This window comes from Cryptotermes secundus, unplaced genomic scaffold (assembly GCF_002891405.2).
Source record: "Cryptotermes secundus unplaced genomic scaffold, Csec_1.0 scaffold318, whole genome shotgun sequence".
Classification (NCBI taxonomy): Eukaryota; Metazoa; Arthropoda; class Insecta; order Blattodea; family Kalotermitidae; genus Cryptotermes; species Cryptotermes secundus.
This window is the reverse complement of record NW_019730108.1, coordinates 4,540,333-4,564,924: the sequence shown is the minus strand read 5'-3', so window position 1 is coordinate 4,564,924 and position 24,592 is coordinate 4,540,333. Positions and strand designations below refer to the sequence as shown.

At 40.3% G+C, this 24,592-nt stretch overlaps 1 protein-coding gene across 1 annotated transcript; it reads right to left on the bottom strand.

Moving 5' to 3' along the window:
• Positions 1–10,593: 10,593 nt before the first annotated feature.
• On the bottom strand, positions 10,594–24,372 carry LOC111866083. Its single transcript, XM_023854655.2, has 4 exons — positions 23,969–24,372; positions 20,205–20,485; positions 15,975–16,217; positions 10,594–13,649 (listed from the first exon to the last, which is right to left on the bottom strand). Exons 1-4 carry the CDS (start codon positions 24,024–24,026, stop codon positions 12,924–12,926), a joined length of 1,308 nt encoding a protein of 435 aa, XP_023710423.1. The 5' UTR covers positions 24,027–24,372; the 3' UTR covers positions 10,594–12,923.
• Positions 24,373–24,592: the final 220 nt, after the last annotated feature.

Genomic DNA, 24,592 nt, shown 5'->3' with positions numbered 1-24,592 from the left:
CGGACTGAACCACCCGGCTCCTCACAATCTTGACCCCGAATATCCCTGGTGTATTGTCATTCGAGGCGAGGAACGGAGGCGAAAGATGTCGGAGAATGTCTGTATGCAAGAAGGCGTGCATAAGAAGATGGTGGAGAAATTACACAATACAGAGCTTCATGGTTTCTAATCTTCGTCTAATATTATTGGGTTTATTAAATAAAGTAAGTTTAGATTGTTGGGAAACGAGAAAACACACAACATTTTCAACAAAAGCTTTAATGGAAGAGACATTCAAGAGACCTAAGTACAGATAGGGAGATAATATAAAACTAAAGTTGACTCAACTGAAGAAAAACACTGGCTCGGTAACATGAGTATTGATAGGACAGGTTGGTCTAGAACAGGGGCTCCCAAACACTTTTCGACCACGGACCGCTTATTCCATGGATTTTCTTTGGAAACACACTCTAATATTAAATAAAATGTTTTAAGAATTTTGAATGGAATGAGAGTGAAATTTTGTCACCTGTTACATCGCTACAACTTATAAAATGAAAAGAATATAAAGATTTTTTTCACGTAAATCACATGTTTATTTGCACATAAATGAAACCCCTTGACCTCGAACATGTAGGTAAAGCATTTGAAACATTTCTCGAACCAGTGGTGGTTACAGAACCGCGAGAGTCGGGAATTCTGGTCTAGAGGTCTTCACTTGTATTCAGGTAGTGATGGGTTCAATTCTTTGGTGGGGTCAAAGTTTATCCTGACTGAAGTTCTTGGCTGTCCTAAATAACTTCACGCAGATGCCGGGATAGTGCCTCGATTAGACCACGACTACTTCCTTCCGCATCTATTCCAATTCATCATGTCAGTTGCTTTAAAGTCATCCTGAGAGAAGAGTAGAAACAGCCGACAAAGAAACACCAGCGTTGACACTTGAAATCCCATTGACCGGGTTGCAGGACCAAACACCAGTCGAGCAGTGGGTTACGTAACATAACTCTGCTGCCATCTGTTGAATGAGACGTGAAACCATTCAGGCTTATGCAGGCTTACATCTGCTGCGTACACCCACCAGTCCCTCCAACAGACGAATATTTGCTTCGAGCAAATTTAATGAACAACGAGACTGATTGACTTATCTGACCCTGGACTGAAACACAGAGAGCTGGCTCTGTGCCATATGCAAAAGGATTCTCTGCTATCCACGTTACACAGCTGAGCTAGGGCATTTAAAAAAAATGGTTCAGTTTCTTGTCTCAATATTAATTATAAGTAAACGTAGCATTTCATGCCCGCATGTTTGTTGCTGAGGTCACTTCAGCCATCTCTATACACATGGACAGAGTAAGTCAAAACATTATTCATAAACGATGAAGACAACAGTTAACTGAATTAAATAACCCAGTTACCCTCCAGTCACAGCTATTCTTGCAGTTCACACAGACCAAAACTCTACACATTTTGCTTACGCTTATATTTAGCCTATTTAACCCAATCCCGATGTTTCAATGTGTCTGATTCTTGTAAGATTTGAGGCTTTCACGGCGGTGACTATGAAGTAAGCAGTCTCCTGGGATTTGGCACCGTGTATATGTGGTGTTAACCGACGTTTCGAAGGAACGTATCGCCTCCATCTTCAGGAGAGAAGGAAAAATATAAGAAATCCGCAAGCGAAGAGACCGTGAGAACCGGTACCTTCCTCCGAAACGTCGGTTAACATCACATATACACGGTGCCAAATCCCAGAAGACTGCTTTCTACATGTCTGATTCTTATTTCTATTATGTGTTCTAGGAAATCTCGGAAACCACATATTAGTTTCTTTAGCCCGTGTTCTACAGGGCCGCACTACTTGTCCTATTTATTTAGATCAAACACCGTACGGTGCATATAGACATACTTTTATAGATACTTTTTATTTTGATTTACTTTGGGTCAATTTAAGGGTCTCTTCAAGTGCTTACTGAGCTAGTGTAAGTACTCTTAAGTCATTTGACAAATTTTTATAAAAATTTATACAAGGCACTTTTAAGGATCGCTTTATTTAAGGGTTTTAATGATATTTTCTCTCACTTCAGTCACTAATTTTTTAAAAAGTTCTACATGTAAAACAAGTATTACCATGTATACTTTCTTTCATTTTATTAAGTTTTACGGTCATTTTTCTTAACGTCAAAATCAATTGATGCGAGTGAAAATATATCTCGAATAAATATGATAGGTATAAGTTAAGATACACAGCCTCTGTTACGTCTTATACAATATTAGCATAAAGCTTACTGATTAACAGAAAGTCACTCTCTCTTAATGATTCTATAGCCCTTTGGACTTTGGCTGCTTTTTCAGTTTCTTAATCCTATACACAGTCAGTTGTGCACTTTGGACGGGGAATCAGCTCGTGGCAAGGTCCCTACCTACACACAGAATAAACGCACACAGACATCCATGCCTGGAGTGGGATTCGAACCCACAACCCCAGTGTTGGAACGGACGAAAACAATTCATGCCTTAGATCCCGCGGTCACTATGGTCGGCATAGAAAGTCATATAGCTCTTGCTAGCATATACACGTGTATTCAAGGACTTGAAACCTCGATGTCAGACATGGGCCATGTGTAAACGAAACGTGCCTGCTCAGTGCCCCACCAATGCTGCATTGTCGTCTAACTACATGAGCTATGGCACAATCGTCATACCGTCTGACCCCACATTTTCAATGCGCTTACAAAGTATCGTTAATTAAACCAAGAATCAAGGTCATCCTGTAGCCTTTGACCTTACGAAAAATAAAATAATTTCGGAGTATGCCTGCACACGCCGGTCACGGTAGCCGAGCGGTCTAAAGCATGCACTGTCTTCGCTCGCTCGCAAGCCGGGATCGTGGGTTCGAATCCTACTCAGGGCATCGATATTTAGTGTTTGTGTATGGGCGTTTTTCTGTGTTTGTGTACAGGTAGAGGCCTTGCGACGAGCTGATCACCCGCCCAAGGAGTCCTACCGAATGTAAGATCTAGTAAACCGAAGTGAAACGGGGAGTTTCATGGAGGTAGGCCTAGGCCCAAACTGGGGCTGTAGCGCCAAAGGAAAAAGAAAAATTCCTGCACACAGACTTTTCTGGCTTATCGTGAACAGGTACACTCAGATGGAGATCGAATGAACGAGTGTTAAAAATAAACAAACAAACAAACAAACAAACAAACAAACAATGAAAGAAAGAAAGAAAGAAAGCCGGCAATGGTAAATCCAGAATGTAAATAAGGGGCCACTTTGCCTAAGAGGCCTAAAACCTCTAAGGAACTTATTACACTGGCTAGGCTGGCCTTGTGTACATATCAAGCAGGCTCATATCCACTGTTAAAAGTTTACGCCTATTTGAGGCTCATCCAAATTTAAACCTAGGATATTACATAACTGGACAAATATCTGGCTCCAAAATAAGCGATCATAAACGCTTATAATTATTTCTTTGCAGTTTATTTAACAACATGGGGTCGGGATTGTTCAGTGGTGTAGCGGCTAGGCCATGGGTTTGGACGACCGATGAATCGAGTTTCCATTCCCGGAAGGGCACAACATCAATAGGGGCTCTGGTGCCCAACCAAGCTCCTACACAGTGTGTACCGGAGGCATTCTCCCCGGATGTATAGCGGCCGGGGTTTGAAACTGACCAGGCACTTCCATCTAGTGTCGAGATTAATAATGGTGGCGCTATAAATGCACACTCGTCTATGCATGTCTTCATGAATTAGCTAAATTTATTTAACGACATTCTCATTGACTCAGATTGTACAGAGTCGAATGACTGGACGAGACTGAACAATGGATTGGAAAGGATGTGGTCTAATTCAATGCAAGGATGAACTGAGGAAAACGATTAAAGACCTCCGTCAGGATAGCTGGTGTCCTGGGACGACTGGAACCGGAGACTTGCCGAGTAAAATTATAACCGTTACGTTTAAGAGACCTTGCTCGGTAGGAGTACTACATAAAGGCGTTATTATGTTATCAGTTTCAGAGTACATTACAATTATAACGATATTAGACGGCACTCGTCACTCACTGGCTTCAATGTAACTCGATTTTAAATGGCTTTTAGGCGTCAGGACTAAAATGAATGCATAAATGGGATGAGTTCATTTTTCTATCAGCATGTTTAATCTCCTAAGTTACTAATTTATTGCAATTAAAATTAGTACAGCGGAGCCTCGAATTTCGAAAGGTTTGATGTTCTAACAACTTAAAACTGCAACAAAAAATTCAAGGAAAATCAGGTTTTGAAACTCGAACAAAAACTCGAAAGCCCAACAAAGAATCATGTGGTCGTCACGTGGTCGTCACGTTGTCGCCTTCTATCTCTGCTTGGTCGCACGCGCAGTTGCTCGATAAGTTCTCCCGTGACTGGTTCAGTGAGCATCTCGCAAATTCAGTCGGTATTAAGCGTTTTATTTATTTCTTTTGGTTATTTTTATATTATCTTCAATAATACCCATTCACAATGACACCAAAGAAAGTTAATTTGAGATGAAAAGCCTAAGAGAAATATCGTAATTTCTATGATAGAACGGAAAAGGGATCTCTAAGTGGAAAGTGGTACGCGTTTACTGAACCTGGCTGCTCAGTATGGCAAGGCTAAGTCAACCATATCGACCATACTGAAGAACAACGAAGCCATTAAAGCTGATAATGTGGCGAAAGGGGTAAAAACCTTTACCAGTAAAAGATTTCCAGCAGTGAAAGAAGTGGAAAAGCTTTTAATGGTTTGGATCAATGAAAAACAGGTGGCTCGTGATAGTGTGTGAAGCCCCTATAGGTGAGAAGGCTAGACATCTGTATAGTCACACTACAAAAGATACCCATGATGCTGGAGAATTTAAGAATAGTAAGGGGTGGGTCGACAATTTTAAAAAGAGAACAGCCATTCATTGATATATAGATACCATAAAGAAAAACACAAAAACAAACTCCGTTGTTCTAGTCCGCAAGCGAACCATACCGACCGAGCGACCGCCGCTTTTCGGCTAAGTTAGTGCCAAATTTAGCGGATAGAGGGTGTCGTGTTGTCAGCGCAAAGAATCCCAATGGTCGTTAATTTCGGTTCTCTTGACTGGAGCCGCCATTTCCTTGAAAGAGCTCCGCAATTATCCTCATGAGGCTGAGTGGACCCCGTTCTCAAAAAATCTGGTAGCGGCGGGAATTGAACCCAGACCTCTGGATCTGTAGCCAGGAACTCTGACCACTAGACGACAGAGGCGGTCTATAAGAGAAACCCACAAACTTTAATTGACGCAAGTAAAGAGGTTGGTCTAGAAGTAAACACAGAGAAAACTAAGTATATGTTTCTGTCTCGTCACCAAAATGCGGGGCAAAATCATGACATAAAGATTGGTAACAGTTTGTAAGTTTTGAGGTTTTCACGGCGATGACTATGAAGAAAGTCGTCTTCTGGGAACTTGGCAACGTGTATTCTTTGTTTCAGCCGACGTTTCGGAGGAATGTATCGCCTCCATCTTCAGGGCAGGTGAATTGCCTTGCGAATACAGAGTGCAGTAGCCCGATCCCAGAAGACGACTTTCTTCATAGGTAACAGTTGTTTGGAAAACGTGGTACAGTTCAGATATTTGGGAATGACAATAACAAATCAAAACCTGATACAGGAAGAAATTAAGTGGGGAATGAACTCGGGTAATGTTTGCTACCATTCAGTCCAGAACCATTTGTCTTCCTGTCTGCTGTCAAAAAACATAAAAATAAGAATATACAAAACCACAATTTTGCCTGTGGTTCTGTATGGGTGTGAAACTTCGTCTCTGACATTAAGGGAGGAACATAGACTGAGGGTGTTTGAGAACAGGGTGTTGAGGAGATTATTTGGACCCAAGAGGGATAAAGTCACAGGAGGTTGGAGAAAACTGCATAATGAGGAGCTTCATAACTTGTACTCTTCTCCAAGTATAATTAGAATGATCAAGTCAAGGAGGATGATGTGGGCAGGGCATGAACGGGGGAGAAGAAGAATGTACATAGGATATTGGTGAGAAAGATAGAAGGAAAGAGACCACTGGGATGACGAAGGTGTAAGTGGGTGAACAATATATGGATCTTAGAGAGATAGGATGGGATGGTATGGATTGGATTTATCTGGCTCAGGTTAGGGATCAGTAATGAACCTTCGGGTTCCATAAAATGATGGGAATTTCTTGAGTAGCTGCAGAATTGACGGCTCCTCAAGAAGGGCTCAACTCCATGAGTTAGTTAATAAGTACAGGCATTCACAGTGTGGTTAGACATGGGGAGGCTGCCAGTGCAAATAAAGATGCTGCCAAAAAATTTGTGAAGGAATTAAAAGACTTTGTGAATAAGGAGGGTCTTATCCCCCAGCAAGTATTCAACTGTGATGAGACAGGCCTCTTCTGGAAGGAAATGTTAAAGAGGACCTAAATCACAAAGGAAAAGAAGGCTTTAACAGGACACACTCCTATGAAAGGTAGGTTAATGTGTGTTAATGCCAATGGGACTTCAAGATAAAACCACTGTTAGTGTACCACTAAGAAAACCCCAGGGCTATTAAGGAAAGCACTGTGCACAAAAACAGGCTTAGTGTAATGTTGAGGTCAAATCCTAAATCCTGAATAACTAGGCAGTTCTCCACTGAGTGGTTTGATGAAGTTTTTGGCCCTGGTTTGAAGAAATATCTGTGAGGAGAATAATTTACCTCTCAAGGCCCTTCTGTTTTCGACAATGCACCTGCACACCATCCAGGATTGGAAGATTTTAATGCTGAATATGGCTTCATCCAGGAGAAACTATTGCCCCCCCCCAAAAAAAACTCCTCTCATCCAACAAGTAATTTCTAATTTCACTGGCAAGGCAATTTTCAAAAGGTGCTTTGAGGTGACTTCAGGGACCCGGCTAATCCTCAGGGACTTTTAGAAAGATCATTTCAATATCCTCCACTGCCTGAGGATTACAGACAAAGCCTGGGACCAAGTTTCTTACAGGAATATGTGATATTCCTGAACGAATCTCTGGTCAGTCTCTGTATCAGCCAGAGACTTGGAGGAGTCTGAACAGAATGCTGCAGTGGTGGAGGAACTAGTGACCCTGGGGATGTTCATGGGCCTGGAAGTGTATAGTGAGGATGTTGAGGAGTTGGTGAAAGACCACAATGCTAAGCAGACCACTGAGGAGCTGCGGGATATTCATATGGACCAGCAGCAACCATTGGCTGAGGAGAAGGTAGACAGTAAGGGAATCATCCCCACTGCAGACATCAAGGAACTGTTGGGGTATATGTCTAAAACACAGAGCCTATATATATATATATAGAGAGAGAGAGAGAGACACACACACACACTCTTGGAAAAAAAATTTGGTATCTGTTGGAATTTACTGTATTGTATTAAAGATCTGTTATTTTCAGAGGGTCAACTGCCACGAGGGGCGTTATATTTGGATCACAAGATGAACCCCAAAGAAGAGGAGAAGTCGTATATATCACCCAATGAGATTTGTAAGTATGTATTTATGGATGAAGACATGTAATATTGAATGATGAGATCCTGTATTTTTTTTTTCAAACTGGCACCTTAGAAATAATATGCTGAAACTGTAACATGTTTTGGCCAGTAGCAGATAGTGGAGGTAGGCTTCAGATATACTGAAAACTTTGTGTGGTTAATGTAAGATACATAGTATAGTAAGGGTCTATAAATATAAGATTTAAACTTTCAGTTTTCAAAATGAACTGCTTTCTATAATGGAACTTGAATACATGGACAATTCCGCAAAATAACAGCTGTGGCTGGATGTTATAGTTAGCTAGGGAAATAGAGCTTTGATGTCGCTGAAAAATGTAGTGTTTTTCGCATGAGCAGTACACTGATAGAAGTGATTTTTTTTATTATCAGCACGCAGTTTTCTAACCATTTGATTAGATAATCTACAGAAATTTTGGTGGTCACCCAAGAATTTGTTTTAGCTTCATATTTTGCAGGTAGTCCCTTGACGTCCTTGACATGGACATTTATATTTTCCACTTACAAGAGGTGCTAGTTTATCACTACCACCGGCATTAGTGGTACACATGGGGGGCGATTTCGTTGAAGGAATGTAAGTGTGTTTACCTCGGGTAATAAAGTCATTTTAGAACTATAGAGGTGTTGCCACTACTTTTTATCCAACCTATTATTTTTTTATTTTTTTATTGCTAGTGGGGTGGGACTAAATCCCTTGTACTGCAGCCACTTCTGGCCTATTGTACCAGCCCCAGATGGTAGGTGAGGGTGATTGTGGAGCAATTGGTGGAATGAAGATTGGAAGGGGAAACCTTAGTACTTGGAGAAAACCTGCCCCAGCGCCACTTTGTCCACCATAAATCCTACTTGACCAGACCTGGGATCAAACCCGGGCCACCATGGTGGGAAGCCAGCAACTAACCACTTGAGCTATGGCGCAGCCTTTATCCAACCTATGTATACTACATCACAGTGGTCATAATCTTCTGTTTCTTGCAGTAGTTGATAATTTTTCCAGTCTTCTACAGTTTCTGGGTCAACACTTCTGATAGTTTTTTGTAAACAATGTCATGTCTCCTAAATCTGTCGATCCAGCCAATGGAAGCATNAAGAAGAAGAATCTTTTTACCAGCAAATTGGACTTAAATTTGAGGAAGAAACTAGTGAAATGCTACATTTGGTGCATAGCTCTGTATGGGGCTGAAACATGGACACTTAGGGCAGTAGATCAGAAACATCTGGAAAGTTTCAAAATGTGGTGTTGGAGAAGGATGCAGAAGATCAGTTGGACCAATTATGTGAGAAATGAAGAAGTGTTATTTAGAGTCAGTGAGCAGAGGAATATCCTACATGAAATAAGAAAACGGAAGGCTAATTGGATTGATCATATCTTACACGGTAACTGCCTTCTAAAAGAAGTTATTGAAGGAAAGATAGAGGGGCGGACAGAAGTGACCAGACGATGAGGAAGAAGACGTAAGAAGATGCTGGATGGACTTGGGGACAGAAGAGGATATTTTCATTTGAAGGAGAAAGCTCTAGATCGCATCAAGTGGAGGAACTGTTTTGGAAGAGACCGTGGACCTGTCATCTTGACAGATTACTGATGATGATGATGATGATATATCTGTAATCCAAACCTATACTCACTGGAAACGAATACACACAATGTATCTTATCGATAAACAAAAGGCATACATCTGTATGTACACAGGTGTAAGAAACGAATCTTATATTTCGTGTTACAGGATATTTGTGAATTGTGAATATTAGAGTTATAAACTGTATTACCCTAGGATAGCCGTGTTTCGAGTCCACCATTTATGCGGTCTGGACATGGGGTGTCATACCTATGGCAAGGCGAAATAACAACCTTATCGTTATATCTAATTATATATGTAATTCACAACATCCGTCAGTCCGTATGTTTGTCATTCTCCGAACTCTGAAATTAATGATGATATGGATGACTGTAAATACAAATAATTACCTTTAGGAGGGAAATCTTCGTGCACATATTACATGCATGGGTTCGAGTCCAAGTTATTTTCCCATTATTTCTTGCATAATAATAGCATTGAGAGTGTGACGACAATAAGTATACATTACCAACCATGGTACGAAACGTGTTCTATAGGCATAGGCCACAAAAACGGCACGAATCTGATTCAAAGAACCTTGAGACGTTGAATGAACATAACCATCACAAGTAACAGAACTGTTCCTCTAATTTGAATGCAATTCTTACTGCATATTCATACTATTTTCTTGCTACTTCAGCAGAATAGCTCCCTGTTAATAGTGTTTGTGCGTGCGCGCGCGCGTGTGTGTGTCTGGACAGAGGGAGGGGGTCAGATAAAGTAGGAACGTAACATTTAAGTGTAGGTCCCTAAGGCTCGCTATATGTGCAACTAATCTTATGTTTCCACAACACAAGGTGAACTAACAAGCTTACCTACAGCAACAATTATTGTAATTACTAACCTTTCAGGTTCGACTTCGGTGTCACTGCTTCAGGAGTTACCACACCAGAAATCCAGTAAACAAACAAAAGTCAGGCACACACACGGAATTCTGTTACCAGCTTGGGATTCCTATGTGAAACTTCAGAAACTTCGGAAATGATTATCGCAACACATTTTCAGTAAACACGAATGTTAGGCGTTATTTCATCTGAAGCACTTAACCTAGAGTGAGATAAATTTTAATTACAACCCTAACCTATTATGAAACGCACATTGCAACCAGTCACATTGAACACTCTTAGCGCGCTTAACGCTGCCTTGGCAGTGCATCCAACTTCCTTTCCGATGTTGATTGATGGGTAATCAGAGAATAGCGGATGGCGGGAAAGAGGCTTAGCTCCTTGATTTGTCATACTCTCCCACTGACAGGACAACACTGGGGATATCTAACGCTTCCTTCCTTCCTGCTGGAGGGAGAATGAAGACACGTGGAAGTGGCAATGGCCTTCGGAAAAGTGCATGCCGCCATGTGCTGGAAGATTGCACGGTTGCGGCGACAACTTTGATGGACACAAAAATAGGCTTACGATAATCCTATACGCATGCTGAAGAGGGACACAAGGAAGAAGACTTATTTAGCAGTTTATTCCGAAACAAATCGTACAACAAATATGTAGAAATAAAAAGTTTCGTTGAAACTACGACCGCAAAGTTCATTAGTTCTCCGCCACGTGTCACTGCACCTATTACAGGCCTCTATCTTCTCCTCCCAGCAGTCAATCCGATGTTTTCTTCTCATTGCCATGCATTTTAATATACTTTATCCTCGTTTTCGAGTAGTTTTCAACGTATTGACCTGTTTCCACAAGTCCGTTAGAGATAGCTCTTCACTAAAACACGCATAAATGCGTAGCTTAATAAATCTAAAATGGCAGGAAAAGTGATTAACATTCAGCGCACTATCCCGTTGCTTGTTTGATAACAAAATACCTTACAGACACATTATATTTATATAAACTGAATGAAACAACATGGGACCGTGCGAGATATTTACGGATTTAGTGAAGACATAATCTTTAATGTGACAGAATATTCCAAACGCGTGTAAACGTTTTTCACGCAAAGTTCTTAATGTGTTATAGAGTACCAACGTGGCGAGGAGAATCTTTAACAGTAAAATTCAATTTTCTTCTTAATTTAAAAATGGTGACAACCAATTTTCGTAAGTGCATTTAAAATTAGGCCTTTGCTTTCACTGGAAAATAGTTATGCTAACATACACTGCCTGATAATATTATGTGGAACTTATGAAACACACAGTTTATGCTGATGATCCGTTATTTTCTCTCTTTAAAGAAATCAGAAATCTTTAATTAGTACCTTGCATTAGCTAAATGAATATTATGATACGTTTTCTTAGAAACATCGTTAAATATTTTTATTTGGCAAGTAGGCTACCTGTGTATATCACTACAAATGTCAGGCTGCAACCGAAGCCTTTAAGCCCGATATGAATAAAATGCATAAAAAGCTAGAAATCAAGCTAGGCCGGGCAGAAGAAAAGAAACCCCATGACTGAATGAAATTTAACAATACTTGAAACCTGAAAAAAAAAACTCTCGTCCGAACTTGAGAACCGATGTTTTTTTTTAATTTCTATTCAATATCAGGTTTTGAGAACGACTTGGGGAATCTTCCTTCAAGATCGCACTGGGACATGCAAATTAACCTTCTCACCTCCACTGACAATCAAATACACACTAAATTACTGCGGTACGAAACAGTTTATTTCTGTACGCTGAAACCTGAGCGTACATACACCAATATCTATAGGCAGATTGAGGGCGAAATGATTTACCTCCTGTGGTAAATAACAACATGAATGGACAGAGAGAAATAGTACTGCAATTTAGACCACCCTAAAGGGAGCACTCGATCAACCAGTGCCGACATTTCATCAAAGCGCCGGGCCGCAGGTGGTCAAACAGTGACGAAACGAGAAGCAACACACTCATTTGGAAGCACAGCATTTTATGCCGAAAGCGATTTAAAAACTCGCTGACTTCTAGCGTGCGTTATTTGTGGCCGACATTTCATCGCCTGAACTAAACAAAACATCCTTTCATGCATAAAGTGAACATATCATGGAAATATCGTGCCTTATACTTTGTTATTTATTTAAAGTTGTTTCTCGACTGAATATTTCATGCAGCCTCCATTTGCATGACTGCAGACAATAATATAGTGGGCAAGGTGTGGAAATAAGCCACTATGGACTTCCCAAAGCCGCCACTTAACAACTGTTTAAAGGCAATAAAGAAATTCACAAAAATTATGTGCGAAAACAGAGTAGTCACTGCGTCAGAAAACCTCCCAAATAGGAAGCAGGAGTTACAACCACTTATTCTCGACGGTCGGTTTGGGATACGGCTCTCTGTCCGTCCGCTGGTTTCAACTACATTTTGGCTAAATCTACAAGAAAGGCCATTTTAATACGGGGGGGGGGGTTAGGAGGAAACAACCGTATGGCCCTTACCAATATGAAGGAACACAGAAATTGATCAACTACGACGGTCCAACGACAGCCAAATTATCTACTGGCAATGAGAATTGGAAAGTTCTTGGTCTAGTTGCTCGATTCGATATTTGGTCTCCTCAGTCTTTTAAAAACATTCCAAGTTCTCTTTTGATAGACGGTAGGACTTCTCAGCTCGGGGTTCAGTTCATCACAAAGCATGAATTTATGGAACAATATTGTTACAAGTTACTTTAGGAGAGAGAGCACTTAATCATAGTTACAAACTTCCGACAGCTGAGAATTTGTTAAAGTAAATCGGTTACAACTCCTTTTATATAATATGTATATCATATATCACAGAAACTCAAATCCGTAAATTTCCAACATATATTTGCACCAACTAGTTGAGACAAAGCTCTTTTGCAGAAGCCCTACATCTTAGAGCTTCAGTTTGTCCAACTGAGGGAGTTTCTCTTCCAGCACCTCCTCCACATCAATCGAGTCCATAATATCCTGCAATCTTGTCTTCAATGGCCCTTCTATAGCATTCACTATCTGGTAGCGCAAGAGGTTAGGTAAAACATTTACGACGAATTCAATTACGTAATCCAGAGTTCCCGCGCCGTCCATACGAACCTGAATATTGCCAACTTTAATATCCAGATCTCTGAGTACGGGTCTCTTCCTTGTGTCCAGAGGCTGGCTTATTTCTATCTCGGTATGGATATACTCGACCGTGAAGCTGGAGGATCCTGCGCGGCTCAATAATCCTCCTACGTTGAGTTCCCAGAGGGTCTTGCCTTCCAGCCTCTGCGTTCCCACATGGACTCCCAAGTACAGGACATTGTCTTCCATTGTCACAGTCACATTGCCGACTCTGTAGAAGGAAGATATGCCTGAGGCCCATGAATTGGTAAGGTCAATACGGAATATCCCAACAGTGTAATTGTAATCTGGGAAGAGATGCGGGTCGTAACCCATCTCACGCACGTAACGGCGTCCCTCTGCGAGGGCCATGTCGAATGGGGAGATGGAATTGGGGAACCGCTGTGGCAGTGCCCGGATGTGCTTGTTCACGTCGCCACGAATGTTGGTGTTCACCTCTCTCAAGATGAAGGGCTTTATGCTGTCGAACAGGAAGGTCCCCACGGAGTTGATGATTCCCTGCAGAAGAGAAACTCTTTAATTTACAGTGGTTGTGAGATTATATTGGGTACTTCCCGAAAATTCGGCTGCGCACTACATTCGCACATATGTAAGAAAATAACATAAAGTAACCTACGAAACATTTCAAACTGTTTACTTCATACAGAAGTCCTTTGATGTAAAAATAATGTAATCTATATTATATGGCACATAACGTATATTATAAAGTTATTTATTCGATTTAACTTTCATTCGTTCGCTCTCCTTTAGATCGTTCCTCATATTAATAAAATCTACCTTCCTCTTACAGTTGTCGCCATATTGAACTGTCGTCCTTCTGTAAATAACCAACTTTTCACATCCTGTAATTACATCTCTCTGATTTTGGGGATGCAGCGATGTTCGATGTCTCACAGAAATGTCACTATGAATTCAAAAGACAATGAAAATCAAGTGAACGCTGTAACCGTACGTCCCTCGCAAAAATTATTTAATTAAGGGTATGAACAACTTATGCATTGTTTAACACCATGAGAGACGCTCCTGCGGCGAGATACCATCCCGGGACCGTCTTGTTGTAATTCAGCTATTGTCCTCCTTAGGCTAAGGGTGCCACTGTTGTCCCTAAAGTCGCCTGTTTGCTCCTAGTGTCATAAACCCATGAACTGACCTTGTGCGAGACCGGCCAGGAGGGGTCTTGGGTTCCTGCTCGTGTGCCTTGAAGACCCAAGAAAGTTTATGGGCATCTCGTAAAATACGAATGTAGGACAGATGCCAGGCTCGACCCTTGCCTTTCTCTTTTCATTTTCCTGTTTTTTACGCCCACTGGGGGGACTGGTAAAGAGAGGGCAGTGGGCTATAGGGAGCGGAGGAGGACAAGAGTTGAAATGTAGACAGAAAACAGAGAAGTGTTTGACAGTAGGAGTAGCGAGTAGGATGGACGGAGCTGCGAGTTTGGAGGACAATGTAAATATTGATCATTGAATGAAACTTGAAATTAGTACTTCAACACACGGTGTATTCTGGAGATGCCTGAATTATTAACCCCGAAGTGTGGTCCACTCCCATCTCCGAAGCACCCGTATCCCTGAGAGAAAGAACTCAAGCTCGAGCGCAAGTCGCGGCAGCTGTACGTCTGCGGACGGATACAACGCAAATAAAGCAGGATTTCTATTGCAAACATCGGCCGCTTTTGAAGTGCTACTCACATCATTTTTCATGCAAACAAAAATGCCCTTTAATTTCTGCACTTTCCTTCTTATAAAAATATTGTGCGCCTTATTTTTATTTATGCATAGGTAAGCAAACCTCATATCGCAGACACAAAAAAGATAGACGAAACAGCGTGTAAAATATTGTGGCAAAAATAGAATCCCGCGTAAGAAGAACTGGCAACAGATGGATGTCAAATGCTGCTCAGAACACGTTTGTTTGTCCATTGTTATCCTGTTATCCTTGCGATGTCTTTTTCGTAACTTCAAGGTATCCTGCAGTTTGACATAAGAATTAATTTGTTTTATTTTTAGTGTTGTTTGATGACGCTGTCAGTGGCTTGATTATAGCCTATAGCGTCCGATGGACAAATGACGGAGGAAAGGTGATTTCAAAGGAAGTGTTCGTGGCCTGATCGAGGTATTACCTATGCATTTTCTTGAGTGGTCGAGTAAAATTACCAAATAATTCAGTAGAATATCAGACGGCCGAGCGAGATTCGAATCGAGACACGAAGAAAAATATACTGCAACCCGGCATTAAAATAGAAAGACACATGCAGATTTTTACAATATTTGAACAACCAAATAAAAATTTCTCTTCTCTTATTAACACTTATTAGAGGAAAATATATATTGTATAAAAACATCTAAAATTAATGGACTAACCATAATTTACAATACCTGTGTTTTTTAAACGAAGAAGTGCTGATGAAAATTACCTAAAGCGAAAAGTGCAGTAAAATGGGGGAAAAATTACAGTCTTTCGCTGGCATTTAACACATTTCGATGAAACAATGTCAGCGTTTTTAAATAACAAGGTTAAAATTGTGAGATTTTCACGGCGGTGATTTTTCCGATTGTGGTCTTCTGGGATTTGACACTGTGTGATTTTGTTGGCGGCACTGAGATAATTTTGGCTTAAAGTTTGACGTGTGTATAATTAGGCAGTGATTACCTTCCTGCAACCGTAATATGTATACTAACTATCTCCTCATCTTACACATTTCAGCCCTGAAGATGTTCCTCCGAAACGTCAGTATCAGTCTACAAAACTACATGCAGTTTCAACCTACAGGAAAACGATCTAAAAAGGTTTAATATTTGCAGACCTTGTAATGGTTGCACAGACCTGGAAGAGGTTTCCCAGGAAGCCGAGGTTCTCGAAATTCATTGCTATATCCCGGAATGCTATGTCCATGTCGATGTTCTGTGCTTGAAGCTGGCCGCCGCGTTCAACTTCCATCTTGGCTAAACCTTCGATGTACACGTCGGACAAAGTGACATTGAAGGGACCGCTGGAGCGACTGAACCACGAAGACATCGTGTAGTTCCCCAGTACCTCCAGCTTCTCTATGCGCAAACCCACCGACACCTGGAAATAACAAATGATCCAATTAATTTGCACCACTCTGCTCAGGACTGCAGGTCTGAAACACTTCGCGTTTCTCACTACAGCCACTCCTCTCCATTTCTTGAAAGTCAGATAATATCTTATGGCAGATATGAAAGCTGAAATTGATAGTGTAGGGATATATTTTTTTATTTATTTTTATTAGATGGGGTCTATTGAACTATATTTCGAAAATACTCTTAAGTCAGGCCATTTTACAAATCCAATAGCATTCTTTCCTTTCATTGGCTAACTATAGGCTCATGTTGCTAGAGTTCATTTCCTCTAAAGTAGGAGTTATATTCTTCAAAAACAAATTAAGTAACTGAACTAACTCTATAGAAAAGAGCCCTTCTTGAGAAGCTAATAGTCGCTAAGCTATTTCGCACTATCGATGGAAGTCAAAGTTCAGTACCGTGTTCACAGAGCCTGTCCTCAGCCAGATGAATCATTTCAACGTCTCCCAGTCCCAATACTCTATTATTTATTTTGACTTTTCTCGAAAACTGTGTATTCCCTTCAAGGTTTCCGAATAAGCCTTTTATTTTTTATTTCTCTGCCCATCACGCGCGTATTGCATGCCTCGCTCATTGTATTCTTCACGATGTGATCATTCTAATAGCACTTAATGAAGAGTACAATTTATAAAGCTCTTCATTATGAGATATTCACACCCATGCAATACAACAAGTAAAATTTTAATCCTACTTTATGCACACAAATCTTACGGTAAATGACAGCTTTGATATTACTGAATTTGAGGCTAAAACAACAATGGATTATTGAAAATTAACGCGTTTCATGGACGTAAATTATGTACTAGTTCAAGAAAGAGTGAGAAGTCTTTTACTTCACTGTGCCGTGTCTATTTTGTGAACACTGATAATATCTTGATCTACATATGCATCTTGTAGTCAGAATTCACCACAAAATGTAGCCTAGTTTATGTTCATTTGGAACGTTTCTTTCCCCTTCAGAAGATGCATGTAGAAAGTGTTCATACAGACCACTTCAGTAAAATCATGCAGTTAGGTAAAATCCAAAAACAAAATAACTTAAGTGGACACTTAATAGACCTATATAGGTAAGATGACGGAAATATATCCACACGACTGCTCAAATTCATATCTCCGTGAATTTAATAAGACATATTTGAGTAAATTCTGTCCTGCTATCGTCAACGAAATGATAGATTTCTATAGTGATATTTGTACTCTTCACTAAATATTTTTAGGATGAGCAAAACAAGGAGGATAATATGGGTAGAACCTGTAGCATGCATGATGGAGACCTGATACGCATACATACAACATGATGATCGAGTGGTGAACGCTCCTGCTTCTTATTTTGGAGGTCAAGAGTTCAAATCTTGGCCTAAAGCCGAATATCCTGATTGAGATTCTCGAGATTTTCCTCGGGACTTCCAGGTTAATAGTGGGAGAGTGAACCTGCCAGGACTGCTTCCATTTTTTCCCTTGGCACTACAGCCCCAGTGGGCCTAGGCCTACCTCCATGAACTCCGTTCACTTCGGTTTTTCTAGATCTTACACATTCGGTAGGACTCCTTGGGCGGGTGATCAGATCGTCGCAAGGCCTCTACCTGTACACAAACACAGAAAGACGCATACACACAAACTAAACATCCATGCCCTGAGTGGGATTCGAACCCACGATCCCGGTTTCCAAGCGAGCGAAGACAGTACATGCCGACTGCTTCCATTACTCAAATATAATCTTATCATTTGCTGCTACGAGTATATTGTCTGATACTGCAACAGCTGTATCAAAGAAAATACAAACAAGAGGTAGAGGCACAATCGTTTAACTGAAAAAGCGGAAGGAAAAGTCATTTCTGACGAGAAGGCGTATATGGGAGTACCTAAAATTAAAGTGTACTTTCATCGGGCCCATTCAACTCTGATCCGTCTGGCTTAGGACAGGATTTAATGGCGGAATTTCTGCGAATATACAGTACGTTCAGTTAAGGAGGAAACTTCGCGAACATTCCTCACAGATTGCTGCTGTACCTGCCGATGGCTGAATAAGTCATTAGCGCTTATAAACGCGCCCACTCTCGCTAGCGTAGAGTGGATGGGATGTTTCTCCGCGACTATTCCCTCACGGCAGTTTCTGTACATGCACACATTTATACGAATACTGTAAAATTATAACACAAACTTATCTGCTTTATAACAGGTGCTGAAAGTGATCCCCTTATGCTTGTGAGCATGCCTTGCATCATATAATTATTATTATGCGACACCTTCTGAAGTTGGTCCACCGCAATTGAACCAGTTTCTCGTGTTGTTTATTCTGCAGAGCTTCAGTGGTGCGAGCATCATTCTTGTAGACTTTCCCCCTTAGGTTTCCCCAAAGATAAAAATCGCAAATCCTAGCGAAACGCCGGTTTCCTGTGCTAAGCGTCTTACCGATTTTCGAAGACTGATCTGTAGTCATGCCTCAATATCCCGAATTTTTTCTTCAGTCAGCACAATACTCTTCAATTGCTTCTTTATGTCACACACTGAACCTGTGGCCCGCCACTTTTTCACAAGCTTCAATACATACGACTTTGTGGGAACTGGCGAATCATAATATTTACGACGAAACTTAGGGATACATTTTCTGTAAGTTTTTTTCCTTGAAAATTTTCGACAATAAACACGCTGTTCAATAGTGAACTTCATTTCAGTACACATGTCGACGGCCTATCGACATCTCTGACACAGACTGACTATTGGTGCAACCCAACTGCAGTGATAAGACCACGCCACCCGACGGCGCGCGTTTATCAGCGCAATGCCTCATTCTGTTATCGGCAGTTACAGCAGCAATCTGTGAGAAATGTTGGGCCGGATCAGCGGTGTTGCGAATTTTCCTCCTTAACTGAACGCACTGTAGTAATGCATTAAAATTAAACTATTAAACTACTGGACGATTCCTGTTCCTGCACGCTAGAAGAAGAGCAGTCTTCAACAGTGTGCACGTTGTGATGGGTAGTTTCCGTTTTTCTGTATTCCAGTAACCGTCTTTTAATAGGCCTATTATCCTTACAAAGGCATTGATTCATAAGGAGACGTACACTTAATGCCGTGTACCCATAAAATTATTTGTACGAGGGGCTTCTTTTTCTAATATACTTGATAAAGTTTGACCTATGATTCAAGTCAAGTACGGGTTACCTTCAGCTGATATGAACCTAAATACTTCCAGGTAGTCTCGGAGAGAACCGATCTCAGAGGCCGCGCGGTCTAAGGCATAAACTGTGTTCGCCTGCTTGAATACTGGAGTCATGGGTTCGAATCCCACGCAAGACATGTATGTCTGTGTGCGTTTATTCTGTGTTTGTGTTGTTCAGTGTGCAAGTAACGGCCTCGTGACGGGCTGATCCCCAGTCCAAGGAGTCCTACGGACTGTAAAAAATCAAGAAACTGACAAAGTGGCCAAGGTCCAACAAAGGGCTGTAGAGCCATAGATAGACAGATAGTAAGATAGATTGATAGACAGACAGACAGATAGATACATTGATATTTGGAGAGAAACATGTGGTCGGACAAGTACCGCATCCCCATTATAAACCCATCTTGTGTAACACGTACAAAGGATGCATCAAATAACGTAATTGTGGAAAGACACGGCTGCGGACAAACTGGATTATCTTTACTTTTGTGGATATTAATGCTTATTTTAAATTAAGAGATTAATGGTTGATGTCGTGGAACACACAGAAAACGGCACATTTCTTTGAATAACTGTTAGATCAACGATTACCCGGTATGAGGAAATTACTCGTAATTTCGATGTATTAAAACCCTCTTACTGCAGGACTGCGTGCTTAATTTAATATCGGCCGCAATTTCATAAATATATAATAATTGCATTTCCATCTGTGTACTGCAGTCTTACATGATTGTGATTTGTGACAGTTTTCCTCTAAGATACAAACAGGACACTCAACAAATTACCGACCTTCAAGGCTGCCAGGTCGGACTTTATGTGCTGGATTCTAAAGCGGCTAAGACCGTGCACATGAGCTGACTTGAAATGCATTGTTGCATATGTGAAGGAATGTTTCATATCCGGAATTGGCATGGGATCCGAGACTGGCGCGCCGGGGAGTCCCACAGGATCTTCCTGCTTGTAGTGGTCCAGGATCATTCGCACCTGATCGCTCAGCTTCTGCTCACCGAAGATAGTCACATTACTCAGAGCTGCCACTTCCTCACTGATATCTTCGCTTGTGGAGGAAACTGAAATCAGATGAATCAAAATGTAGTACCGTTTTATTGACAAAATTCTTATAACGGAACGAACAATGGGTAATATCTAATTTTATGAAAATGGCCGTTTTCTGTTCTCACGTTTCACCTCAGAAAATTGCAGAAGAATTTGGATTACAATTTTATTTTACAATGCAGTGTTAATTATGGTTTCATGCCCTAAACGAAGATCAGATTTAACGTTAGTTCATTATTCGGAAAAGACTCATGGTACAAAGGATTTCTTGGAGTAGCAATTTGAAACGAAGATTTGACCTCATAAAGGTCAACAATTCTCATTTCAGATATTCTTCGACTCTGCGATTATTTAAATAAACATAGGAAAAACATTTCTGCTGCATGCAGTGTCATAAAAATTGCAACGAAATTTTTGTTTGTAATTTCTTCTTCCTCCTCTCGCTCCAACTGTGGAGCACAGAGCAGATTTCTCAGTTTCATAATAATTTTATAGACAGTAGGGCTCGTCGGACGGGTGGTCAGCTCGTCACAAGGCCTCTATCTAAACAAAAGGCAGCACAATCAGAGAATAAACGCACACACACACTAAACATCCATGCCTTAAGTGGGAATCTAACCCACGATCCCGGGTTCCGAGCTAGCGAAGACAGTACATGCCTTAGACCACTCGGCTACCTTGACCGGCTTTGTAAGTAATAAATAATATTAATTTGAATGAGATATATAGATTTACATAGAGCACGTTTGAAAAAATGTGCATTACATTCGAGCACATTGCTGAAATATTGTTTATACGTAATTAATACATGTAATTAATTAGTCAAGTATACTCCTATTACTTCTATATTATATCAACCCTTTCCCTGCAGTGCTCGAGTAAAAGCGTGGATATTTATTATGCATAAAAATTGAAGAAACAGAATACGTGTGTTCAGATTTGTGGCGAGAACATGACAAATGAGAGGAGCCAGCCTGCAGGTAAACACATGAATTTGAAAATATGGCACTACAATAGTTAGAAATAATGGGAAGCACTTCAGAATCATACCAGGCTCTCAAAAGTAAACTCTCAAGGACACCGCTGTTCATAATTAAAATTCTAAATTTATGTCATCTGATGTACGTGTATGTAATCTGGACCTCCTAATTTCTACCAGCAGACCGTTTCGTAACACATGACAATTCTTGATTCAACAAAATTCATTTCATTCATTGATAAAAGATATATGGCTTAAAACTGTTATTTTGGACTTTGCTCATTGTCGTAGTTACAATGGACATGGTTCAACAGGAGCGGAGCCTGTCTCAGTCTGGCGATTGCTCCAACTTCAAGAAACCTTCAAAGAACTAAACATCCGCTAGAGCATTCCCCGAATTTTTATGACGTCAAGTATCATAAAAAACAAAGGTACAGCATAAAAAATCGTTATATACTAAAATAAAAATTTTAAGGAAACAAGTTGAATCTTATTTTAAACTAAATTAAAGCAACAAAATTAACATGATATATCGTTATAATCATTATTCATAATCATCATACACAGCACTCTCAGCAGCATGGAAACTCAGCAATTGATAGAGCGTCGTAAAATAACCCCAAAATGTTCAACAACTATTTAAATGATTGAGGGAAATTTAAAAAGTTTTAAAAGGCTATTGAAGGAAAACACAATATGAATGGTAAAATGAAAGACATGAGGGATTATTCGGCTAACGTTGTGAATTCTGTCTTTTATAATTTTATAATTGTCCAATATAAAATTCACGTATGATTTCGAAACCTTAGCTCTGTAAGCGAAAACATTACGTCGGAATTGGCAGAAATATACACACTGACGGTAAAGCAACACAGCTGCTTCAACGTCAGATCTACCATTGCTCAGAAATTGGTCAGGTATGAGGAGGTGTAAAGTTCAGTGGCTACCACCCCGCCGCTGCCCCTATTTTCTGAAAAAAAAAAAAAAAAAGCGCTCTATCCGAAATATGATGACTTTGCCCTACTTTTATGTGGATGTGAGAATTGTAGTCAGCAGCTGTCTGTCCTGGAATGTGACATGGTGTATGGGGATTTCGAAGCTTTCTTTCCTATTCAAAACACGCCTGTAAATGTTCATATAGATCATTTAAGTAAACGGTACCAAGAATTGTAACCTGATAACAAAATAGAATAGACAAATTGACATTTCATAGTCCTATGCAAGTAGTACGATGGAAAAATACATATAGAACTGCTTTCTTTCACACCTCACCGAATAACAGCAAGAAGTGTTTGAATATGCTCTATCCATATGCTCCTCCTGTTATTTTCAAGCGTCTTAAGAACAAAATATTTATCTTTGTGGTGTACGTACACGCCCCATAAAATTAGTCGCCTCGTTAGTAGACCCTTTAGGAAATAAACAGAAATATACTAGATATTACTTGAAATTTCATTAAGAAGTGTACCTTCGCCAAAGACCTATATACTCGCAAAATAGGGTCTGCATTTAATTTAATTTATTCTTCAAGAATGCTAAGAATTTCTTCACTGGTATTGTCGACATCATTACTCCAGTCATTCATCAGTAATCTGTCAAGACGACAGGTCCCCAGTCTCTTCCAAAACAGTTCCCCCACTTAATACGATCTAGAGCTTTCTCCTTAAAATAAAAATATCCTCTTCTGTCCCTAAAGTCATCCAGCATCTTCTTACGTCTTCTTCCTCGTCTTCTGATCATTACTCCAGGCGCATAAAATTGTTTTGTCAATACAATGGATAGCATCAATTACAGAAGCCATCTTTCTTGAAATTCTTAATTAGTTACGCAATGCCCATAGATCTATTTTGAGTAGCAACGATGTTATAACATAAATATTTATGTAGATTCTAAAGGGTTCTGACCATGGTGGATGACACACAGAATTACTGGGGTTTGAGACTTGTTCCATCGTCCGGAATTTTAGCTAATAGAGGACACGACGTTTCGGAAACTAGATCTGTTTCCGTCTTCAGGTGAGAAAGGAAGTGACCTACTCAGTTGGGTCCCTTAGATAGAGCTAATCTCAGTCTCATGGATCACATTGCCCTTTGTTATAACAAACCTCTAAGCTTTATTATTTCGTCTAAACAATTCCATTTGAGGTCGCATTTGTATTTGTTTAATGAGGGATAACTTTCTCTGGAAAGAGAAACAAACAGGATTTCTGCATTAATATTTTCAGTTGACCATTGATTTCAATGGACCGTTCTCTATTAACTTATATTATTATTATTTTAGAAAGCAGGTAAAACTATTTGTATTGTGGCCTCAATTGAAGTTCTCAGAGAACTCGCTGCAGTTCCGCGTTGTCCATTACAAACCACGCATACCCGCCCTAGGAATAAATCCAGGACTCTGCCGCGAGAAGCCGGCAATAATAGCCTAAGTTATGGCACGCTGTGTGTAATATTCTAGACATGGGTTGTTAAAATTATTACCGACAGAAAATAATTTATAAAACATTTCATTAACTTACCAGTATCACCTCCTGCAACAATTAACAGACAACACAGAATATACACAATCGCATTCATGTTGATTTATGCTTTTAATTATCACAATACACACACCAAAGGATCAACGTCACGTTGTTATGTTCACTTCTTTCAGGAAGCCTGAAATCACCTAGCTGGCATTACAAACATGCATGTACCGTTAACATGAACACATCGAACATGGTCAAGTACACAACATATCTTCACTCATGTGGCAACAAGCCTAACATACTGTAATATCTGTTGAAATTTTCAGTTGCATTCAGGTCCAGTCAGCTAATCACGCTAAGAATTGTCTCTTCCAAACTTCTGATGGCTGCTGTAGGTTAAAGTTCATGTAGTTACATGAGAGGTTATCAGAAGCTAGTGACGACATGGAGGGCTGTGTGTTCCTAGCCAGCAATCTGGTGGGGAGAAGCAACTAGATTGATTGCTCGAGCTGTGTGAGTCACGTGCTCCACTGATTGATGCGGGTGATACGTTCTGTCCCTGAGCACAAATCACAATAACATCAGTAGACATTGTAAATTTCACAAGAGAGATACTCCATCGGCTTGTTCACTGACTGATCACTATACTCGTATACGGCTGTGTAGAGGTTAGCA

What these genes read in the sequence shown, in the direction of transcription:
- LOC111866083 (XM_023854655.2), bottom strand. Translation starts at nt 24,026, where the DNA reads ATGAATGCGATTGTGTATATTCTGTGTTGTCTGTTAATTGTTGCAGGA. An exon ending in CCGACCTGGCAGCCTTGAAG is followed by an intron (nt 16,218 to 20,204) that starts GTCGGTAATTTG and finishes TGTTATTTCCAG; the next exon opens with GTGTCGGTGGGTTTGCGCAT. An exon ending in TCCTGGGAAACCTCTTCCAG is followed by an intron (nt 13,650 to 15,974) that starts GTCTGTGCAACC and finishes TCTCTTCTGCAG; the next exon opens with GGAATCATCAACTCCGTGGG.